At 51.3% G+C, this 24,394-nt stretch overlaps 1 protein-coding gene across 1 annotated transcript; it reads left to right on the top strand.

Annotated features, from left to right (window-relative positions):
• The first annotated feature begins 129 nt into the window (after positions 1–129).
• On the top strand, positions 130–23,905 carry LOC119096720 (uncharacterized). Its single transcript, XM_037219620.1, has 6 exons — positions 130–308; positions 16,962–17,170; positions 18,087–18,229; positions 18,485–18,587; positions 21,042–21,251; positions 22,483–23,905. The coding sequence occupies exons 1-6, from the start codon at positions 130–132 to the stop codon at positions 22,800–22,802; spliced, it is 1,164 nt and encodes a 387-aa protein (XP_037075515.1). The 3' UTR covers positions 22,803–23,905.
• The last annotated feature ends 489 nt before the right edge of the window (positions 23,906–24,394 follow it).

Genomic DNA, 24,394 nt, shown 5'->3' with positions numbered 1-24,394 from the left:
GCGGCGCGCCGCCGCCGCTGAGCGCTGCACCAACACGCGTCGCTGATTGGCTGGCGGTGATGACGCCGGCTCCGCCGTAGACGGCCCGTCTGCGGCGCACTGTAGCGGCGCGCGGCGACGACGGGCGGGATGGTGTCTGCGGCGGGTCGAGTGGTACGGGCGGCGACGCTGTTCTGCTGGCTGCGGCTGGGCCTCTTCCAGCCGGCGCCCGACTACGCGGGCGCCATCTTGTCGCTGGAGACGCTGCCGCCGTCGGAGAGCGAGTCGGAGCCGACGGCCGTCGTGGGCGACGAGGAGTGGCTGCTCAGGTAGGCGCTGGCCAGGAGCGTACCGCGGGGCGGCTGCCGTCGTCGAGGCGGCTGGAACAAGCGCGCCAGGTGTCCTCGTGCTTGCAGCGCTCGGTTTGTGACATTGTGACCCAAGCCAGCTTGTGTGGTGTCGGCGGTTTGAACAATGCGACGCCTACTGAGGTGCCCCCCTCCCTTTCTGCCATGTGTTTGCTAGGGTTGCCATAAAATTGACGTGGCTGCTGGGTCACCTAACGTCCGCAGACCGAACGATGTGCGGAATGAACATGCGTAATCTACAAACTGTAAGCTCTTGTACCTATAATGTAAGCATAAGCCATATATAGGCTGGGGAAAGTTCCACACAAATGCTGGCCGACTATGACTTCACAACAAAATGCGTAGTGATATCAAGATTGTCGGATAGGCGGGAGTGTAACTTGAAACTGAATCGTGAGCAACCAGTCGTAACCAAACAGGTCGGTTGGTTGTGTTCCAAGAGGAGGTGAGGGCTGGCCCTGTCCCATCATACTCTTTCGATGGCAAGTTCCAAGCAACTCCAAAAGAAAATTTTGAGCAAGCAGCCAGTCCCCTGAAACCTCATGGCCATTCCTAATTGCATCATGTCCCGAGGTTTTGAGGGCATAGGTTAGCGGGTAATCTAGGTCTTGCTATTGGGAGGAAGCTCTCCCGACATTTGCCGTCTTTTTGCACATGTTTATGTCTGCATAATTAGTTTTCCCTTTCTTATTCATATGTCATTGACAGTGCAAATAGAACATGTACGTGTACAAAGTATGTGCTAACACCAATCAGATTGTCGGCGACTGTCCCAGGGCAGCCAACGCTTGTAAAACATCAGGGGGCAATCCTAAGAGTGACTGCATTGTTAGATTCTGCAGTCATGATAGAAAATCTAAAAGTCTATTTCGTATTGCTGTTGTCGCCTCAGATACATTATTGGACCAGCATATGGAAATGTATGCGTTGTTAAGTACGCCATAACATAGCGATGTAGTTTATGTGGACCAGTGATCAGTCTTGGGTGGGCAACAAAGGTAAATTTGCGACAGAACGTCAACTGGGTTTGTTGAGCAATTGGGTATAATGGAGCGTGCAGTAATTAACACACGCTCTGGTGGGGCCCAAACTAACACCTTCCCGAAGGTTTTTCCGGAATGATTTCCGAACGGCGGGGCGCAGCCGCGTCAAATTTTGTGTGGCTGTAGATGATTGGATGGCGGATCGTGTGGTATCAAAAAGACAGGTGTGCTTCATAAGTTCACTGACCTACGGCAGGTCAAAGTCAAGCCATGGATTCAGCGAAGTTAATTTGTAGGGATCCGTTCAACTTGATGCAAGATCGGAGTGTCAGACGAAGCCATACATCTCTGAGATTCTTAGGCAACACAACAATTGGATGAGTAAAATCAATTGATCTGGGGTCAGGTGTGAAGGTCAGACCAGATCAAAACCAACCTGCTTTATTACTCTAGGCATGCTCCATGAGGTAGTTTCCGGTGCTCATTTCGAACTTATTGATAACAGGAACTGCATAATACATCTTCCATGAACTTCATAAAGGTCAAAATAGGCTACTGACCTAGAATGTCCCAGGTCCACATTTTGTTTTAAGGAACATATTGCCTAGCGTAATATTTGTCCCTTATTGAAATGCAAAACTCAAAGCAATCCCGTATGATTTTGGTCACCAAGACCTTCAAAAGGTCAAACAAGGTCATTGACTTTTAATGAGCATGCATCCTTTTGCTTAGAGAGGGTATCTTGGTTCTGGGGGCTCTTTAGAGACGAACCTGGAGTTTAACATTGTTTGACCTTATTCAACCCCAAGGTCATGACCTAGGAACCTCAAACTTTGACACAAGTAAATTCACGTACAGGTCAACACACCCTGTGATTTCATTGTATCTAGATCTTTTAGTTTCTGAGATCTCAGGGGGTCAAATTAGCCCCCATCCGAGCGAAAGGCATCCAACCGGTTACCCAGGCGCGTGTTAAACCACATTTGTCACATGGCAACATAGTCAGATGCCTGGGATGTTTGTTTATTGTCCCACCCTCTGGAACGTTCTTTTCACATCAGGCCGTTCTGTTTTAAGATAACGAATGATATTACCAATAATCCGTTGCGGGGAGAACATCGGACCAGTGATTATCGAGATAGCGGGGATGGCTCTCCTGCCTAAAGGTCACAGCACCGCATCTAGTCACGTGTTGAACGGGGCCAATGGCCGCCCTAAATGAAAACCACGAAAAAGTGGCATGTTCCCTTTAAACGGATAAATATTATGCATCGACATTGGCAAATATGTTCAACCGCTCGTGATTGTGAACAGGTATAATTATTTTGAGGTGATTTAAAACCGAGCCTTAATTCCCTCTTGTAAAACATTACGATGCAATCAGCATTTCTTCATTGACTTATCGAATGCAATATTCAATGCAATACTATTGGTAATCCTTTCGTTTCAACCGTAGCGAAGCATGGTTGAATAAAAAAGTTGTTCGAGTTTTGATGCCTTTGTTTTGATGTCTTATGAGCGTGCTAGATGCTGTACGATTTTGGCACGAAAAAGCGCATTTTCCTTCAACTAAGCGAGATGGTTTGCCTCAGCGACTCGACCCATTCAGTCACGAGTTTCAGAAACCGCGGGGAAATGAAACTCCATACCTCTGGGACAGGACTACATCGTTGCAACCACTGATCGTTCTGAGTTTTGACATGCAGTTTTCAGTAATGAGTAGGAGAATGAAAATTGTGCGGTAATCTTCCCGGGACATCTGTTGACTGCGCAACCGGGGCTTTCCCGCAGCATTGCAATATCACCGCAGCTGATAAGTAAATTAGGTCAAAACCAGCTCCAGATATTGGCAAACTGACTTGGCACCGATACCACCTCAGCGCACCCTGGCGGAGGAGAGCTCGGACGATAGCACCGGTACACGTATGGGCCGTCGTGTGCCACCGATCGCTTGCTTCCATGCACAAATCATTGACTCATCCGCTTTTTGCGAGGGCGATTGCCATCGGATCTCAGTAACCAGAGCGGATGGAGACACAAAATGAACTGTGCAGTGAAGGTGAGTATTCCGTCTGGGAATCGCTGGGTGGTCCCAACGCTGTCCAGCCCGTAGGTGTGCTGGCAACCGACCAGAAAGCGGCAAGTATCATTTGTTTTCCGAAACTGGGTTCGAAGACAACACCCTGCAGTCTGAACGTCGACACTGCGTGTCATGACGACGGTATGGGTCTGTGACCCGTTTATCATGACGATACTCGTCCGAAATAGTTACGGATTTTGTTGTAATTAATTTGTCAAAACTGCCAAGCACGAAACCATCCCATCTATAACTTAATCATGGACCATATTAATGCGTGCAGGGCCTCGAAGGCTACGGGCTCCGTTTACTTATGTGTTATCATAATTTACAGGAGCATGACATTCAGAACGTCATCAGCCCTCACATTCCACTGCGCAGAAGGCATCCTTCTAGGCTCTAAGATTAGGGTGATTTAACACGTCCCCTATGATAAACAACTGGATTACATGTTTCTCTACTTTACTTTAAATATTCTGGATGACGGGGCGTTGCAATACGGATTGCAGTGTGAAAGCTGAAATCTCAATAACAATCCAGTTCTTCCCACCATTCTTTACGAGGAAAGACATGGGCTCGATCTCATTGTAGTTGCACATTGTTGATTCTAAGAGTGAAATGAAACGGATTAGTGCATTGAATTGCTGGCTCGCACACTGTATCACGGGCGTAACGTGTAAACGTGTGCACTTTACCGGACTAACCGTCTATGCAATTCAAAGGAGAGGCGACGAACACGATTCTTGGCTTCTTTTTGACGTCCGCAAACGTTTGCGTGCTCCTTGTCACGTATACATTGGCGTTTTCATGGCACCCCACTTTTCATGGCACCCCATTGGCGTTGTCATGGCAACCACACCGTCAGTCACACAGATGCATACAACATGAAGGTAAGAGCATGGGCGTAGTTTCGCCATATGCAAAGTGAGTGGGTGGGGCTGGAGGTGTGAGGATGAGTAGTGAAAAATGACAGAACCTATTTCCAAACCACGTCAATAAACCGGTGTATCCCCGCGTTTGACCTTTTTCATCTTTAAGTGGGGAGGTGGCGGGGGGGGGGGGGGCTCAAGCCCCCGCAAATAAATAGAAACTTCCTCCCCCCCCCCCCCCCCCCCCTGTGTCAGACGCTGATCGATCGACGTTGTCACGATCTCTGCCGAGACACGCCTGCGCACGGTCTCTGCACACGCCTACGTACGGTCTCTGCACATGCTTGCATAAGGCCTCTGCACACGCCTGCGTACGGCCTCTGCACATGCCTGCATACGGCCTCTGCACAGGCCTGCAAACGGCTTCTGCACACGTGGAGGCTGTCCTGACCTCTCGAGCTCGCTTCTCACAGGAGCGTCTCCGTGACCCGGTGCAAGGCCGTGCCCTCGAGCTGGGTCATCGCAGCAATAGGGTCTTTTTAGATGAAGGCCATGTCAGCGAACCTAGTGCCGTTGTCTCTAGCCACATTGCGCTAATTCCAAGATCTTTAAAAAAATAAATTAGTTTGAACCGCTTGGATGAATATATTTTGGGTATTAGCACTCCTGCCAAGCAGTGTTTGTTGCGCGAGCCCTGGCCCCACGATCCAGTCGTGAAACTCCAGGTCAACGGCAGAACTTTACGACGAAAAATTACCATACCGCAATGCTCGGCACGGTCTGCCCTCCTCTCTGACGTCACTCGACCTTTAACGCGCCCACTGCCATCGGCCACATCTCACGCCAGCCGGAGGCAAATAGCGAGCACGCCTGAAGCACCCCGAACCCAGCCCGCTAAGGGGAGGTGAATTATAGTGCAGATGCGTCAACCACCTGAGGTGCGGGGACGTGCTAATGCACGTTAAAGACATTTCCGTGCACAGAATAGCGCACAGCGCGTCCGCCATTCAAAGGTGCCTGTTTGCCCTTTTGCCTCGTTCACGCTAACGCTCGATCATCATAACTTACATCGAACTCAGACTTCTCACATTTGCGCAGATGTCCTGGTAGTGCTTTTGACGCGGAAAGCCAATGCCAGTAAATTGCCAAACCCATTGCCATTGCCAAACCCGCAATTCGATCGCAAAACATGCATCAGCAGTCAGACGCGTTCTTAAATGGCTATGTCTCGAAGGTTTGTTTGCGAACCTGTGGCTGGAGGGATTCAAATGGAGGGCACTTGATTGTTGCGAAAATGAGCTCGAGTCGTATCTGGTCTTCAAGCGCGGGAGATGCTGGCGTGTTGCGCCGCGGGATTTTTGTGCATCTTGTGCGTTTCGAGAAGCACGGATTGGTCCCGTGGTAGCTGCGCACGGCCGCTCTTAAACGTAGTTGGGCTGCCTGCGTGTGGTTTGTTTGTGTATTGGAGCAGTCAGCTAAAATGAGAACCACGGCGGAACTGAGAGGAACATGGGATGAGTTGAATTCCGCTCGTCGATAGGTGGGCGAATGCTTCTCATTTGAAACGGAAGCTTCGCCGTCGTTATAATTGCTTCGAAACATTGTGAATAATAATGACTGGCACTATGGAAATTATGTACTTAGGTATTACTAATAATTGAGATCATTAAATCAATTGTTATTAAACGTCTGGAAGCCCAATCACCGCCAGTTGCTATCTCACAACTGCGGAGTAGCCGTACATTTATATGGCTCACTCTAGGCAGCTTGTTTTCTTTCATTAGTTCCAGCTTATCTATATTTGGGCCTGGTTTCGATCTACGTCCCTCTTGAAAACGCATGATAGTAAGTGTAAACATGGAATGGATTCTATGAAATGCTTCACGGGTTTATGTCATGAACACCTCTTATTTCTGTGGAATCCTTGCGTAGCTAAACATGTGTGGACGCAACTCGTCAGATTACTAAACACTACGGCTTAAGGCGTAGATCGAGGAATATCCGGTGATGGCGTATGTAAGACAGATGCAAAGCGATTGGCTACGGCACTAATTTGGCAACATGTGAAGCTAGCGCATGGCGGCATTGCATGGAAAGGCTCAAGGAAGGAAGTAAAAAAAAAAACACACCAAAAAGAAGCATTTGCCCTTCTCTCCTTCGTCAATCACGTACCTGGTCCGTCACCAGTCATTCAACTTCCATTCGCCAGAGTTCTTGCGACCACGCGTAACTCGATTACCTGCCAAACTTTGTGTACATGCACACGGAATGTTCGAGTATCTGAAAAACGCATGAGACCGCTGCAGCTAAGTGTGACCCCGCCCAGTGCCTTGGCGTGCTGTGCACGGCAGCTACCGGTGTGTGTGCTGGCCCATGTGGCGTGCTGTGCACAGCTCCAGTCTGCACCGTGGCGTGCTGCGCACAGCTCCAGACTGTCTGGTGCGCGCGACGCCACGAGTGCCAACCGACCGGTGATTATTTTCGTTGCGGTTGTGTTGTCTGGGAGCGGTCGGCCGGTGCCGGTCGGCCGAGTCACAGCCACGCCCGCCCACCCAGAACATCCATCAAATGACTCACACGTCTGCGACAGTCTGCATCACCTGACTCTCACGCCCAGCAGGTCGTCCGTCGCCTGGCTCACACGCTGGCTGCAGTCTGCAGTCGCGTGACTCACACGTTCATCCTGGCGTTCCTCACCTGGTTCACGTATTCGCTGTAATCTGCATCACTTGACTCACACCTTCACCCTGGCACCCATCGCCTGACTCCCACGCCCGCCGTATAGCCTCCATCACCCGACTCACCCGTTCCCATTGTGAGGGGCCGTTTGTCGGCCGTGGCCTGTGTCATAAACAACCTCTCGAGGAAGGGTCAATGGGATCTCACATGGCGTGATTTGCAGTTTTTCTATCATCAGGTTGGGGTTAAGAGGGATGTTCCTCAGCTGTCAGCTGACCTGCTATGTATGAATGCGTATGACAGCTGACTTGCTGTGTATGAACGTGCATGACAGCTGACTTGCCTGCTGTGTCAGCTGTCTACGGTCATTTTTATTTCCTCAGCTTTGATTTGACTGCAGTCAATGCGAGTTGCTCGAAGACGTTTTTGTCACTTCGCTACTTTTGTCGAGACACACCTGACCGTTCGTTTGCCGAGACCCAGTTTGACCGGACTGCTCGACCAATTCGTCAATTCTGTCGGGTATCGATGTATCTGGATTACATAGGTATGTCTCGGAAAAAGTATATTGTCAAGTGATCCAGGGGTCACTGATGGTATCACATGCGGAGCACGTGGAAAGATTTCACAAATATTTCAAATATTGTCAATCGTAAGCATAAGCTCAACTTTTACGCCCGAAAGCAATGCAGGCTCAATTGCGATAGTTGCACGTACTACACAAGTGGATTTCTTGCAAAAACTGACCGTAGGTTATTAGAGTCGAGGGCAGGAGCGTATTCACTTAGTAGTTTCCAGGGTCACAGGTTTCCCGCTTGAGAATTTAGTAGGTGGATTGCGTGTGCGTTAATATCGTTGACAATTAACAATTTTAGGTAAAAACACAAAGCTAAACAGACCGAGTAAATGCTATCGGGTGTATGTTGTTTTGTACGGTACAAAGAATATCACGCGCCTGAGGCGCACTACCAGCGAGTTTTCGCTTGGGGAACGGTAGGGGAATTTGGGGCAAGCTTGTAAGACCCCAAGCTCCCCCAGCTATGGCTATGGCAACGCTTGGGATTTTTCAAGCTATCCCGATCAAGCCCCTACCATCGGCCATCGTTTGGGAAAATCGGGTATTTCCTGAACTTCCTCTATTCTAATGCTTTAGGCTTCGTTGGTAAGCTTGAGAAAACCATTGTCCAGTGTTAAGTTGTCATATGCAGCTCGGAGAACGCTCAGGATTTTCAGACCGATCGTTGGGGAAAGGTTTAGAAATCCTCACGGGGTCAAATATTTTTTTTCAATGCGCAATCTCCAGGCAACTCGGGGAACGCTTCCGACACGCCGCCTGGAGAAATGTTGGGGAACGGTCCGGAGGAGGCTGGGAATCTGCACCAAAGTGTCTCACTTTGGGTGATAGTCCCAAGCATTCCCCAAACGGCACGTTGTTGAACGTTCAGGATGTCCCTGTCAGGATCGGACGAGAGTTGCTAGCGGGGCTTTGTTACATGCTTTGGCATTTTCTCGAAATACATTTGATGAAGCACTGCTTAAAGATCTATGGCGACTCATGATCGCACTTACGTCATGCGTAAACCTACGTCTTGGATCTACGCACAAAGCTTCAGGATCACCAGGTATACGCATTTTCAAGGACATTTCAGCGTGCAGCGTAGCACCGAATGGACCCTAAATATCCAAGCGCTTGCCTCCAGTTCCGGAGGCGACACCTGTTCCGGCGAACAGCGAACCACTGTGATCTGGCATTTTAGTTTTGACGGGGCTGTTAAGCAATATTTTTTTTCTTCTAATCTTCTCTGTATAAGTCGTAATATTACATTTTTTGGTAGATTACTCTGCTTTTTTTTGCTGGTTGTTGTAGCATAACTTTGCTTGCATGAAACGCTTTGAGTTTTCTGCCATTCTGGGCGTCTTTAAAGAATTTTGAGTGCGGGGGGGGGGGGGGAACGCGAGCAATGTAACTTATCGCAAACATTGATCATCCCAACCTAACCCCAATGTCGGCATTGCTTTGGGTTATGTTAGTTTGTTCTTGCGTTTAGATGCACACAAAAACAAAACAAAAATATGGCAAATTGTCTGTCATGCCTGAAAGAGATAGACCGGTGCTACAAAATATCTAGAACAGCTGTGAGCGTATATGGTTTGAAACATCTGGTTAAAAAGTGCCCACTGTCACCAGTTCACGTTTTCGTGTGCCTAGCAACTCACGACAGCACAGCAACGCCGCGGAGCGCCTGCGTATTCGGTATCGGTATCCGCCCCACGTATTCGGGTGGGGCGGCGGCCCGGCGACGCTGAGCGTGCCGCACGCCGGGGATCCGGTGTCGGGCCAATGGGTTCAGCTCGGTCTCCGGTTATCACCACTGCCGCCGGCGCACAGTCGACGGCTGGCCTGCCGCACTGGCTCAACGGGACCAAACAATGGTTTGTGGACTCGGGTGCGATACTGCTGGCACGGTGGTATTGTTACGGTGTTTTTATGGTGCAACAACATACGCACCGACGTCATCGCAGAACCGTGTTTGTGCCGTCATATCCGGAAAAATGTAGTTTTTTTCTGCTGGTTTTACATAGTATCATCATCTTATATCCAGTAAAAGGCAAGTCATAATTACTTACTCGAGTTTTAATCGCCTTGGGTGTCATATTCTCATGAAAAACATGAAACGCATGCCACAATAAAACAAATATCTCGGAAAAAGCAAGCACTGCATGACCAGAGATGTAGTTATCAACAAATGTAAGCTAACGTATGCTAGTTGTGTGTTGACATTAGGCCATATAGCGCTGCAAATTACGTCACGCGTCCAGAAATTGTTGCCGATCCACCTGGTGATGGAAGGAATCGCTACCAGGCCAGGAATGTTTTTCCTTGCACTAGAGATGGCATCTGATTAAACTGAAATTGTTTTGGTATGTCATAGACACAGTACAGATCAAACACATAGTTATATTCTACTGAGTGTTAGTTTTGGTCGTAAGTGTTAGGCTGCATCATTTTCAACCGGTACAGTCGAAACTGGGCGCAAAATGACCCTAGAAGTCGACGCGCCCTAAAACCCCAATCATCATCATTATCGATATAGTCGAAACACAACACCACGCTGTTGTTTTTTATGTCTGGACTTCCGTGTGCTCGAGCTCCTACATGCAACGAGAGACGTACCTTAAAGGCCTTATCGCATTGATTCGTGTTGCCATTGTTCGAACTCAAAAGCTCGTAGTAAGCATGATAACATTATGGCTCCTCCTTCCCAAAACTATGATGGAGATGCTCGCGCGCATATCTTATATCTTATATCGCGCATATCTCGCGCGCGCGCACCGTAAATCCTCGCATTCAATTTCTAGTCAGTATAAATGTAGCAAAACTTCGCACCCGCAGACCTCCGCTTCGGCGAAAAGCGGTGCAATTCCTCGCATTACATTTCGTGTACGCATTTCTTCTCATCACTTCGTCGTACGTTATTTTTCGTGCTACATTTCTTCACGTGCGCAAGCGCTCACGTCACATTTTTTCCCAACGCGATTATCCGTATCTCACTTGTTTAAAGTACGCAGTCATTCATAGTCTGGCACAGAGAATAAAGGCGTTACATTTCATCATCTTTGCTGTTGTTTTGTTGTTTTCCTTACCAGCTTTCGGTAATTATTTTCTTCTATCGATTCGCTATAACACCGGAGACATACTTCCCGTACCTGGAGCGGATCTCTCTTATGCCAATCCATCGTGTTTATTATGACTCGCTGTCTTTGTTCATACATGGTCACACGGAGCCTGCGTGACTCTTATCTCATGCCCTTCGGCTGTCGGTAAAGTGTTGGGCACTCGACCAATGTGCGAGAAGCATTCGTGTTCGCATCCAAGAAGCTGTACGCTCTCGACATCCAGCTGCCACATCCATAATTATAGGAGAGCAATAGTTTGCAATCATTTTAAGCAATTACGGGAGGGATTTCGTAACTTATGTCCAGGTCAAGCCAAGTACCTCGAAACAACCGCCCTGAGCGTCTTGAATCCTGGTGTCTGTCATATGGTGTTGTTGGGTTTTGTATGCCTCTGAACCCCCCGCGTTCGAAGTGCTGTTGGGTTCCGTCAACGACGCTCACGTCTGCCCCTGGATCGCTGGGGAAGATATGCACCGATTCGCACAGAATTTATGCGAAAAAAGATTCAACATTGCGGTCGTAGATGCTGTTTGCTAAGCCCGGGCAGGAGCGCATGCGTCAGACACCCCCCCCCCCCCCCCTCCTCCCCCCACTGAACTCGCCCCTGGCCACCGGACTTGTGGAATGCTAACGACATGCCAGCAAAGCTGGGAGGTGTGTATGTGGAAGCTGTCTATGTGTCTGGTTCATGTATGCTGTGCCCGTAAAACCGATGAAATGATAGAGCACTCGGCTTACATACACGAGACACAGTTTACCGTGTTAATACACGACAAAAATGAAGCAGTGATGATGACGTACTGTACGGCTTTAAACGAAAAGCGCCACTGGATAAACGCCATGGGTAGAGGATGCGATATGGCAGATGTTGCAGCGGCTACGCTATCTTTCGCTGATGTTAGTTTGACTTGATACAGTTCCATTGAAAGACTTTGCGACACTTTTACCACACCACCTTTTCTCAACATTCTCCATCCGTGTTACGCGCATATTACGTGCTGTGGCATTTTTTGCACGTGATTTCGCTCATCTCTACCGTTGCCTCACCGATCCCACATCAGGCAAACTAGGGGACAATCATCTAATCAAGTCAGTGCTATCAGTGCGGTTGTCTATGGACAACTTGTCATGTAAAGGCACGACTTGCGTATGTATCACGAATCTTTCCTCAAGTAAGCATTTTTCAAACGCATTTCTGCGGTGTGCCTATGAGAAAAATCAGGCGCGGCTAATGGGTCTGTGAAATAAATAAAGTAGTCAGGTCCCAGGGATCCAAAAGGGAGCAAGTCATGTAGTGTGTCAGTAAAAGCTGAGACCGTGTGAGGTTCTCAACCTGACAGTGAGTCAGTCTAGCATGCCGTGCGGCACGGCATGCCAGTATCTCGAAGAATTCGCGAATCATACATGACTTACGCGTTAACTTACCATTACCCAAATGCACGCATTTTCATTTGAAATCGAATGAAAATTTACTCTAGTAAAAATTGGATTGCAAACTCCAACAAGTTTGATAAGGAATCAGGTGTTTGGAGAAAAGCTCCTTCGCAATTTTTCTGACGAGAAGACTTGCAGTGCGAAGAATCGAAGAACGACGGTACGACAAAATGCCTGTAAGCGAAGAAATGCCATGAAAAAACCACGAATTCAAATGAACACCAAGCCTGCAATTGCATTTTGTAACAATGCGCATGCAAAGAAATGTGATTCGAAGCATCGCGTGTACGATGTGTTGGAGTTACTATGTTCTGCGTAACGAAAATTTCTCCGTACGAAGTTTAAAGGGTTCGTGAAGATTTTCTTTTACGAACTGAGTCTCGTGAGGACGAAATCCTACATGAAGATGTGTGATGCGAAGATATGCAATGCAAGGCTAGCTGAAGACGTATTGCGTACCAAGAATAACGATACAAAGTTCCGTCCTGGAAAAGATGAGAAGGCATGACACCCCCCCGCCCCCCCCCCCCCCTTCTTCCCTCCATTCATGCCTCGACAACTCTAATTGTGCTCGTGCACCGAACACAGATTTACCCCTACGCCTGTAGGGGTAAATCTGTAATGTAAATATTATAATAATAAAGGCAGATCTACTCCTACACATTAAACCATCGCCGATTGGTAACGTGTGGGGGATATGTGTCCATATCAGATGTGGATAATTGTAGGCAGCGAGAAATTATGACACCATTACCCACGTTATTTCAAGCCAACCCGTGGTTCGCGCGCAACTTAGTCGCTGTACAAACTGTTCACATCCTGCGGATAACCACGCACAATTTGTGTCGTGTAATGTTTTCGTCTTTGAGATGCTGGCGCTCATCTGGGCCGTTTTTGCTTGGGCTGAATGTGGGATACTGGTGACTGCAATACGCCATGGACATGTCATATTCATGGCTGGTGGAACCTGAGAAGAAGCTTCGCAACCGTCCATAAAGAATTCGCACGCCTTAAACAACCGTGGGCAGGATGCAAGGTAAACACCGTATCATCTATCTGGCTTCAAGCAGCCCAGACGGCGGAGGGGGTGGGGGGGGGTGGGGGGGGGCTGAGGTCCCAACCCTGGTAAAGCATCATTTGACCCTCCGGATTCTCTTGTTATAGCCATGCGCTATTGTATGGCAAAAAACGAATTCAAAACAATTCGAAACGGGGGCAGAGGTCCGATGGCTTCGCACGCCGCAGTAAGCTACTCAGCGGCCGCCTGTCGGTGTGGGGTGGCAAAGTTGCCGGATACGTTGGAAGATTGGCCGTTGTGGCCCGACGCGTACCAGGACCGTGATATAACCGCGACACTCACCGGGCTGCCGAGGCGCCCGGCGAGGAGTGTGGCGCCACCCGACTTCTGCCGGTAGGCGCCATATTGCTGACCGGGGGTGCCTTCCACACTGGTGGTGTATGGATGGTTGCGGGCCTCCTAGTGTTCAAGTCACTCATCATGCTGGAGGCTTAACTTAAGCCGCAGATGTGATGACTCGTCAGCGCGCCCTGGAGGCTCTGTTGGGGCGGCACGCCCCAGAGGGCAGAGGGTGGGGTGAAGACGAAATTAGCCTGTTCGTGCTTTTGCTCCCAGTCTTACAGCATATGTTGCGGATCGTTTCAAAGTTTGTGTGATGCTCTCTGAAATTTGGGGAGGACATTGGTCATGTAGTCGATGGTCGGACGAAGGCAACCATCAAAAACCCGTGTGGGTCGGCAATCACAAAGTGAATGCCCATCAAAGGCTTAAGCAAATGTACGCTGCCAAAACGACCAATTAGATATGCAACGCACGAAGCATATGCAATGCTCATAGCTAAGACATAATTGACAATGCTTGGGTCAAAAGAGGTCGAAGTCGAGGCCTGGCTAATGCCAGATTACCACAGATGCGGCAAATTACTTCATCGAATTAACGTTTCTGATCTCTCGACGCAGCTGATTCTGATCGAGAGTGAGGTTTGTCACGTGTCCACGTGTGCACATGTGTGATCCGCTCTGGTGTGACCCATGCTCATTTGCAGTATACACGTTATGTATGTCACAGGGTTGAATCCGCAGAACCCCAAGTGTTTCCATTTTTTAAAATAAATTTATCCCGAATGGTTTGTATGGGTGATTTCGGATTCAGAGTACCTGCTAAGCATAGCTTGTTGCGTGTACCCCGAACCCACCACCCAAGCGTGCCGTCCAGTTCAACAGCTAATTTTGCCTCCGCCCTTTCGCCGGACAGGAATGCGGAGGGTTTTACGTGCCGCACAATGCTACGACACGGCCGCCTCGGGTCTGGGTTGAGCCTCGTTGGCCAGTTGCCAGCTGGCCTTTCCGTTTCAGTCGGGTCAAACAATGCGCCCACTCTGGGACTCGTACCCAGTGCCGTTGGATTACGAGTCCAGCATCTTTCCCCAAGACCACGGAGGCGGCAAAGAAAAAAAAATTATGTACCAAAATTTTTTAAAAATTTATATGTTTCCCCAAACCTTCAGGCTGAATGCGCCGCTTCGCGTGATTCTGCTGCTCCATTTCCCTCGGTAGGCTCTTCTGTCGTGTTCTTGCCTTTCTCGATCACCAGGTTCGCCAATGGCAGGAACTGTATTACAACCGTGCAGCCTGCCACACAGCTGCCCGCGATCTAACAGTTGGCAGAAGCTACGTCCAACGCGCGGAGAACTGCAGAAACGGTCTAGTTGCTTGCGTGGGAAGACGTTCGGTACGACACCACTCTGTCCATCAGATTGGTCCCCCCCCCCGCGCTCTTCTTGCACTGGTGGGCATCAGTCCGTCGTTTTACAGCTACGAACTCCTGTTCCAGTTGCATCCCCTGCTTTCAGTTTCCGGCTTGATCCCCCTGCGGTTGGAAGCCGGCACCAATGGCTTGCTGTCTTTTCACAGGATCCCATAGAAATCTTAAACTTTGAGTGATGGTGCGTGTTGTCATGAAGTTGGCGTCACTCAGAGCGCTCGAAAGTGAAAGCGATGCAAAAAAGGCTAAAAAGAAAGTTCACTCCTCCGGGAACATCTTTTGCACGCCGTGGGGCCAATGCCTTTCTAAATTTATTTTCGGTCTAGGCACATCATCATTATCGGCACATTTTCGGTTTCGGCATATCAGCGAGTATCGTGATTTATTTCCAAGCCCAGGCCCATGGATCCGTGGATCCATTGTCATGAATCTGTCGGTGTCAGTCAGTACCCAGTTGCTCAGGCCAGCGTAGGCGATGCCATAAGTATCTGGTCGTGTGGCTGGCTGGAAGTCTGGGAAGTACATACAACAGGTCACACGAGGAAATGAAACACTCCAGCCATCTGCCCCGTCACCGACAGCCGTCTGCTTCTGCGAAAGGCAGCCTCAGCCCCTGGCGGCTGGCTGATTACGTGATGTGGTGACGTTCAAGGTCGAACAGAGCGAACGGTCCGTCCAATTACAAACACTTCTCCAAGAATAGCGCCTGGAAAGACACTGTTCGGCGAACACGTGACTCATTCGACGGCAGCTCCGCCACGATGGGAGTGCTGGTTTTTCGGCGCTGCTGGCCGACAATCGCGGTCAACGGACACGCTCACTTCGGTAGTGTTTCGCTTATTTTTTTAGATACACAGCTGTTTGCCGGAAACATTTCGCTTTGATGCTTTTTAAGAATAAGCATGGGGTGGGTAGGTTTTGCTCCGTCCCCGCTAGTGTGCGTGTTAGCCTGGTTACTGGCTTGTGTACCTGTGTTGTATGTACAAACAAAAGAAGCCTACCAGTTTCAAAAAGGCAATGTGAAGTGTTGTAAGGTTAATGGAGGCACTGCAATTCAGACTACTCGGTTATCAGTCCACGGCCTCACTCATAGCAAATCTAGCGATGCTCTCAGTTCGCCATGGAGGGATGAACAACACATGACCACAAACTGCGGAGTTCATCCAACGATCACTTCATTCAGCTGATACCCTATTAAAAAAACGTGCTTGCACGCCTCTAAATCTGTTTAGGCACCAGCCCAATATTGAATTATATTTTGGAACGAAGGCGAAGGTCGGTGCAGAATTGCACGGCGTGGGCATGCGTCCATCGGTCGAAATTGATTTTGCGCCAAGCTTGAGCACCCTATTTAGAGCAGTTGGCACGGGAATAACCAAGCCATGTTATCTCCACCCCGAATGCAGCCAGAAACAAACGTTGGGGGAGCTTCACCCACGTGTAGAATCTTACCTCGTTTGAAATATCCTAAGTAGTAATAGGAACAAGCCCCCATGGTCTTTTACGTTGTCGGGACACGAAGAACAAGGAGTTGACCCCGCGTCCCGTCAAAGCGTGCAGGGAATCCAAACAACACCATCACTCGTAGCAAATAACCATATCGCGACGGGATCGAAGAGAGCAGCATAAATTCTTGAATCTTGCTGAATCAAATATATTACTCTATGCAGGGGTGTCGATTTGTGTTTTTGTGAAGCCCCTGCCATCCCTAGTGCTTATTCAGGCCCGCAGTGTTGGTTTGGGCACTCAGTATATTTACCGGAATATTGTCAAAATTGAGGAAGAACGTAAACATCGCACACTGCTAGCCTTCTTTCGGCATTAAATGATGGCCATGACAAAAAGCCTTCCTTTCAGGAAGGATAACTCGACAAAGGATACAACAAAATGAAATTGACCGCTCACGACAAGAAAATAGGCCAACTGCGTCGAACACATATTTAAGGGAGGGTAGGGCGCTTTGACCCCTCCCCCCAGTAATTTACACGGATCGCCGCCCCGGCCCTTATGATCATGCGTGGGTCGCTCAGGCCTTTGTCACGAGGTGTCCGCGCCTCGCGCCTCAGGGATGTCAGCAGGCCTTGACCCACAGCTGTGTCACGTGACCGCCAGGCGCGAGGACGAGCGACGGCGCCTGGCGATCATCCAGCGTGACATCCTGAACATGCTGCAGCTGCCGTGCATCCCTCAGCGGCCGCCGGACGCGGCGATCCTCCGCTCCGACCCGGACCGCATGAGGCTGATGCTGCACCGGCTGCAGAGCGAGACCCGGTCCGACGGCAGGGATCTGCTGAAGAGCGCGCAGAGCTTCTACCCATCCTGTGAGTCTGGGCAGGCGGGCACGGGTCTGCTGCACACCTCCTGAGAGTCTGGGCACACAGGCACGGGTCTACTGCACACCTCCTGAGAGTCTGGGCACACAGGCACGGGTCTGCTGCGCACCTCCTGAGAGTCTGGGCACACAGGAACGGGTCTAGTGCACCCCTCATGTGAGTCTGGGCAGGCGGGCAGGTACAGGTTTACTGCACCCCTTCTACGAGTGTGGGCGGGCAGGCACAGGTCTAATGCACCCCTCCTGTGAGTCCGGGCAGACAGGAACGGGTCTGCTGCACGCCTCCCGTGAGTCTGGGCAGGCGGGCACAGGTCTGCTGCACACCTCCTGAGAGTCTGGGCAGACAGGAACGGGTCTAGTGCACCCCTCATGTGAGTCTGGTTAGGCGGGGTCGAGTCTAATGCACCCCTACTGTGGGTCTGGGCAGTCAGGCACGGGTCTGCTTCAACCCTTCTGCGAGTCTGATCAGACCGGTTCGTAATTACTGCACCTAACCTGGGAGTCTGACCAGAATGGTGCACAACTGCTGCACCTGTCTGTGAGGAATCTGGGCAGACTGATAGAGCTGCTATCTGTCTTCCTCGGGGGCGATGCCCGAAATGTTCACCGTCCGACCAGCTGGCCGGGCTCTTCTGCCGTCCCGAGCCACTGTGAGATGCGTCTGCCAGCTGCAGTTTCTGTTTATATCCCTGTGTTTACATGTTGGCGGGAGGTGAAGTGTATCGCTCGCTTACGAGAACCGGCGCCATTTAGCACACGCCGTTTTATGAAGCCGCAGTGATGATGGACGGCATTGCTGACCCGTTGCCGACCGACCGCCGCTACGTCACCCCGTCATCCCCCCCCCCCCCCCCCTCCTACGACTGGTGCACTCGCCGTCTCGCTGACCACGCCCGCCCGGCCAGGCGACACCGCAAGCGACTGGCAGGAGGTCGCGGACGCCTTCTCGCTGCCCGTGTTCTTCGACACGAGCGGCCTGTTCCGCACGCTGCCCGAGCTCGCCACCGTCGACATCGCGCAGCTGCGGATCTTCAAGCGCTCTTCCCCGGTGGGTCAACGGTCCACCGGCCGGTCTAGCCGCACCTGATGACGCTCGAGGACGGCCGCGTCAGGACTGCAGGACAACGGCGGCACTGCACCCCGTTGGGCAGCTTGCGGTTCCGCCGTTGGGAATTCTCCTCAATGCTCTTGTGACGGGCGACAGTCTTGATCATGTGATGGATGCCGTGCCACTACGCGAAAGCTGACCATGCCGATCTGCGGCCGCCACGCCGGCGCCTCTGACGCCGGCTGTCTGTTGCAGAACTTCAGGCGGCCCCCCCGGTCGATCAGGGTGGGTCCGTCCTGGCTGGTCGACGCTGCTGTGATGGTGTCCGTGTTCCCGGGCTGGGCGCCGCGCGTCGCAGGTGAGCGCTGCTAACCCGTGAGCACTCACGTGCAGACCGCCTGCGAGCCGAGGAAGATGTCGGCAACGGGAGGCGGGGGGGGGGGGGGGGGAGGGGGGAGACGGAATCTGAAGTAATACTCCTGCGTAACATCCATAGTGTTCCGTCCATCCGGAAGACCTATTCCTGCCCGCACGTAAGTCAAGCCCCACCCATGTCTGTGAATAACGCCAGGCTCTATCCGACCAGACCTTTTAGCCACGCTTCGACGTCACTGGTCCTATTGATGCTACCATTGTTAAAAGCTGTCTCACAACGTGTGGATATATTGTATCTTGAACAGGGACGCAGCTTAAGGGAGATTCCCTTCCCCCTCCCCCTGAATCAAGAGGTTTGCACTAGATGCTGGATAATTTTGCAGAAACACGGTTTTAACTTGCATGACTTCGGGGAGAATTTGATATCCCCTGACGGATTTTGACTTCCTGCCTGTCTGTAAAATGCTCCATTATAAACCCCTTCCATACAACACGGTAGAATTCAGTTCGGGGCTCCAGCACCAAGTTACGTTCCAGCCCCACCACCCTTCGACAGAAAGTGGGCCAAATCCCGCGAGGAGCACATTTGTTGACATACTTTCGGAGTAGGCTCCAGCGTTGTTCACTGCTCAGTCCCCCAATTCATTCTGCGAAACTACGCCCAGCGACGGCAGTCCCTTCAAAGCATTCAACTTCCGACCCACTTTTCTTGTTTCTGCCTTTCCCAGTCCAGAAAAAAGTGCGATTCAGCGCTAACTACAAGGCTGACAACCCTCTTTTCTTCTTTTCTAAGCATGGTTTCTACTTCCATATCTCCACAGAAACATTGAACAGTCCAAGATTTTCAGATTTCTGGACGCCCTTCAAACGTTTTCAATTTTGGGGTAGGGGCGTGTGAAGGTCCCCAAAACTGAGGGCGTCCTCAATTTTTGCCCCGTCAAAATTGCGACGGCACGGCTCGCACCGCTGATTGGCTCCGCAAGAAGAAAGTGCGTAAGAGCCCCACTGTGACAAGTAACGGCGAGCTCTTCGGCGAAGCCATCGCCTGGAATCGCCACGCATCTGCCCTCGTCAAAAACTTCACGATACCCTCATTGGCCTGGCCAGTGCATGACGTGCGAACATGCATCACCGGACACCCTTCTCCCTCTTAACTGTTGATGTCAATGCACCCGTCATATTGTGGGTTCGTCACTGTTTGTGAGTTTTGAGCAATTGTCAAAAAAAGTTTGTCAGTTTTGAGTAGTTATGCCGAAAAAACATAGAACACCGCGAAAAACGAGAGAAGACCGCGAAAATTTCGCTGTGTTGATCATCTCTAGCCGGCTCAAATTTTGTCATATTTAAACAGTGCTAATTGAACTTGGCTGGCCCGCTACTTGCCGACAGCTATGCGAATGACATTCGCTAAATTACTACCGCAAAATCCGCAGTACCGGCCATCTGCAGATTGGTGCATCCCAGCTCCAGGCTAACCCAGAGCTCCACCCTCGTCCCACTTGTCAAGACAGTGAGCTGACTCGCCCGCGCTGAGGGCTGCGGAGGACAGACGATACTTTTTGTATAGCACTGTGCCCAAGTATAATTAATTCTCCATATAATTACGCGACTTGCTGGTAATTGCTTTTGCACGTATTAGTGTGATTGCTTGGATCTTTAAGTTGGCTCGGTGCATCTATGCTTGTGTTTATACGGTTCTTTGTTTTTATTTGTGTCTGCTGAATGCCGTGTTTACCATAGCTTTCTTTTTAATTTGATGCGATATTCAGCATTTTGAAAATAGTTTCAAACACTGAAAGGTTTTCCTGACAGCATATACATATCAAGCAGGTGAAAGGCCACTTTCTAGGTTCCTATGAGACCTGCTAAGACCTCGACGTTTTCTTTCCATTATCAGGGTGAATTTGTAAGCACTTCGGAGCCCACGTTGTGCTCTGAACGTTTGTCGGGAAAAATATCCGTTCAGACTGTCTCCGGCTTTTGACCATCTCAGGGAAAGCTAGAGACCGTCGTGTAAATCTCACCGTGTTAACCTTTTTAACTTTCTCAGACATCGATTTTGGGTTTTTTCATTGGGCACACAGCAAATCCCTGGACCACCTGCGGACCTTCGAAGTTTTCGGAGCCACTTGTCATGCTGAAGTCTTCTCCACCATGAGGTTGTTATGGTGTCCGTGAGATGTCTGGAAGCCTGGTTAGAGGCGTGGCATTTCCGAAGCCCTAGCGTTTTTCCTACTTCGACCTTGGCCCTCTCCAGCTTCCCCACTTCGGAAACGCCTTGACTTCCTGACAACCTTGACTGTCCTCAGCGCCCCGTCCGTCAGTAATGCACACATACTGACGCAACCGCAGAATTGTCCTCGACCGCTTGTACACTCACGCTACGACACACGCACATCCACACAACGCGAGTGCACACAGCCGCCCAATCCGGCAGGGGAGGCGATGAACCGGAGCCACGCGCTGGACACGGTGGTCGTGACGGCGGCGACCGAGGGCTGGCTGAGCCTGGACGTGCGCGCCGCCGTGCAGCAGCGCCCCCTCAGCGGCGGCCACCGCTTCCTGCTGACGGTGACGCAGGCCGACGAAGCCGGCCGCCCGCTGCCGGCGGCGCGCTTCTTCCACAACTTCACTTGCGACGCAGCCAGTGAGTGTGAGTCGTCGTCGCGCTGCTGTGGGCAAGAGATCAACGCGGGAGCGAGCTGCGCGGCTTTGTGTGGCGTTTCTGCCGTTTTTCCGTGAAACGGACGAAATGTTAACCCTCACTCTGATTCGCCGTTTTTCATAACGCGGACTGACAGCGGGGGTGGGGGGGGGGGGGGGGGGCTCAATGCAACAGGCTTTTATATTGTTTGGTCAACATGTAAAATGGCGTGTTTCTTATTCAATTCTGGGTACAGTGATGTATATTTTTAATGTTTTGAGCGTATATGTACGATATGACTTCATTAACGTAACAACGTCGGCCCGCCGCGCGCGTTCCTCGGCGTTGTCGGTTGTCATTCGCCGCCTGCGCTGGCCGTAGGTTGTCACGCACTGCTGTTCCTCAAAAACCGCAATTGCCCTGAAACCAGAAGGGCTAGAAACACGTTGTTCGTGCTGAAACACGCGCAATAGATGCCCCATAGGCTACGGAAACTTTGGGCGCAATTGCGCAACATACCGGAAGGGGTATCGCCAAGAAACTGAGAGGGGGGGGGGGGGGGTGGGGAGGGCGCGTAGAGCCCGCCCCCTCCCATCAGGACGAGTTTGAATTAAGGGTGTAATCGCAGCACGCCAAGGATGTGCCATTTTAGGTGACGTAACGTAGAATCTTTGTCGAAGGTGTTTGCATCGCGACTCGCTTTTCTTACATCTTCTTACTCTATCTTGACAATAACTGTGCATGTGAAACACTAACATTTCGTTCGCACGTTCTGTGCGTGCCAGTAATATTGGAAACCGCAACTAATGCTGTTTGTAACGTATTATACACTTTTCATCACTCGTCTTGTGTCGTGGGCACGCAAATTGACTTGTCCGTAGCTTAACGTATTGTGTCAATTCTGTCTCACTTTGATGAAGTAACAGAAAAGGTCCTGCGTGTGCGGCTTAGATTTTACGTGACGTCATGCAGAATCTTTGCCGTCCGGGTCGCTGCGAACACCAAAGAACGCAGAATCTATCAGCCATAACGTCATGAATTACCTCGATAACATACATTCTTTGTTTTCCATATCGCTGCGAGTGCATCCTATAGCTAACATTTTGATTTTTTATCTCTTTCTGGTTTAGGTGGTGCAAGCAAGGACATCGCATACGATTTTTTTTTTCTTCCGCCGTAGAGTGTCCAATGCAGGCCAGCGGCGGTTTTCACAGCAGCGGCTCTCCGCTCACAGTTCCCACGGGCCCGGTGCCGGGGCTGCTGCTACGTGGCCCGGACGGAATTGAGGACGTCTCGGAGGAGCGCCGCTACCCGGTGCTGGACCTGGAGACCTCGCAGGAGCCGCGGGCCGAGCCGGGCGACGGGCCACCGCCGGCCTGGGACGGCATCGTCCGGCCGATTCCCGTGCCCAAGCCCTGCCCACCTCCGACGGGCGCTCCGCCGCCGCCGCCGACGTGGCGGCGAGGCATATACGGCAGCGGTGCGAGACCTCGTCGCCACGGCCGGCGCCGCAGCGCGCGCGGCGGACGCCCGCGGCGCGACGCCGGTCGCTGACGACGGTATAGGTGGCAGCACCGGGCGGCGCCTCGTCGGCTCCCGTTTGCCGGCGCCAGTACAAACACGTCGCGGCGCCGCGAGAGGACGATCCCCTTCAGAGGCGGCCGCGGAGTTCCCGCTGAGCTCTGAAGAGCGGCCACCTTCAGAGTTCTTGGTTCTTATCCCTCAGCCCACTGTCTGGAGACTGGTAACCTTCGCGCCGCGGGGTCCTCTGGTCCAGCTCTGCAGCTCAAGAGCCTGGATGCCCGCGCGTCATGCATCGTTCAGCTCCCAAGCCCAGCAAAGGGCTCCCACCCGCAAGAAGTGTGCGGAGCCTGCCGGGCGCTGGAGACCGATTGAAGAAGCAGCACGAGTTGTACGCTTGTGCCCGCGGCCACGCCTTGCGTTGATCACCGCAGCTCATCTGGGTAACTGTGCGGAGTGGAGGCCATATCATTTGAATGTTGTTTTTTTGTACGCTTGTGGAACGGAGAACAAGCTGCTGGATGCAGTGTTCACCACGCGTGGAAGAAGCGTCGCCGCTGACTTTTGGTGTGCATGAATAGTGCACTCGCGCTAGGTTTGGATTACTGGTGGCAACCGTCGAGTGCTTAAACAGGAAGCGCGGAAGAGGGTTGTATCCGTTTTGTCGTCGTTACGAATCATATTGCCTGCACCAAGGTTATGCCTACGTCTTTGATTGGGCGTCAGCCAAGCTCCGTCTAGCTTTTCGTCAGCTTTGGTTGAGCTCTTCACCTGAGCGTGGTAATTGCTGTCGTGTCACTTTTTTGTCGTGCGTGTCCGATGTTTTCCTTTCGGAACAAGCATGTGAGCAAGAAGTGTGGATGTTTATCTGCACCGTTCGAAGTTCGAACCGTGGTGCCGTCTGACATGCAGGGATATCCAATATGAGCGAAAAACCAACGGATGATCTGACCTGTGCATATCCTCTGGGGCAAATTCCGGTCCTGGATCTGCCGAGAGCGTGTCAATCGTACTTTCGTGTCCAGTCATGCTTTGGCATGCTATTGTAGCACCTGCGCTCCCGTCCACGGCGTGGGCGTGAGAATGCGTGTACCGCCCGGTGCCCACTGCAGAGCAGCGTCCCGAGTCGCGGCCCCACGAGCACTCAAAACGGTCGCGCACACAACTTGCTTTGCTGTTTCTCCCCCCCCCCCGCACTACCCATCGGACACATTAATAACATTACCAGTAAACCAGTGATCACCCCGGACCCAACAAGCTAATCCTACCCATGACAGTCGCCTCCCCCCCCCCCCGCGCCCTCCAGCAGCAACAGCCGCAGAGCGCACATTAAAGCGGCGACCTTGAATATGACGCAACAAACGCCGCGTGCTGGCGCGCGGCCGTGGCAGAAGCGCATTGACGCTGGCCCGGGTGCTCGTGTACAGTCTCGCGGCGTCGAGACTGTACGTCCCCAGGACATTGGTGCTGCAACAAAAACTGCCGACAGGAGTACTGCGGCGTTACTTCTGCTGTCAATGCCTACTCACTTGTGTGCTACGCGACTAAACTGCAAAGAATTGTACCCGTCATACTTACACTGCTCGAACACATACAGTCATTACCTACATACAACATTACATCTA

This window comes from Pollicipes pollicipes, unplaced genomic scaffold (genome assembly GCF_011947565.3).
Source record: "Pollicipes pollicipes isolate AB1234 unplaced genomic scaffold, Ppol_2.1 Scaffold_4295;HRSCAF=5057_pilon_pilon_pilon, whole genome shotgun sequence".
NCBI classification, from domain to species: domain Eukaryota; kingdom Metazoa; phylum Arthropoda; class Thecostraca; order Pollicipedomorpha; family Pollicipedidae; genus Pollicipes; species Pollicipes pollicipes.
This window is presented reverse-complemented; position numbering and strand designations above follow the sequence as displayed.

Excerpts from the sequence above, each read along its gene's own strand:
- LOC119096720 (XM_037219620.1), top strand. The coding sequence starts at position 130 with ATGGTGTCTGCGGCGGGTCGAGTGGTACGGGCGGCGACGCTGTTCTGC. Across the intron at positions 18,588-21,041 it reads CTGGGCGCCGCGCGTCGCAG|GGGAGGCGATGAACCGGAGC; the intron begins GTGAGCGCTGCT and ends CCAATCCGGCAG. Across the intron at positions 21,252-22,482 it reads CTTCACTTGCGACGCAGCCA|TTCCCACGGGCCCGGTGCCG; the intron begins GTGAGTGTGAGT and ends CTCCGCTCACAG.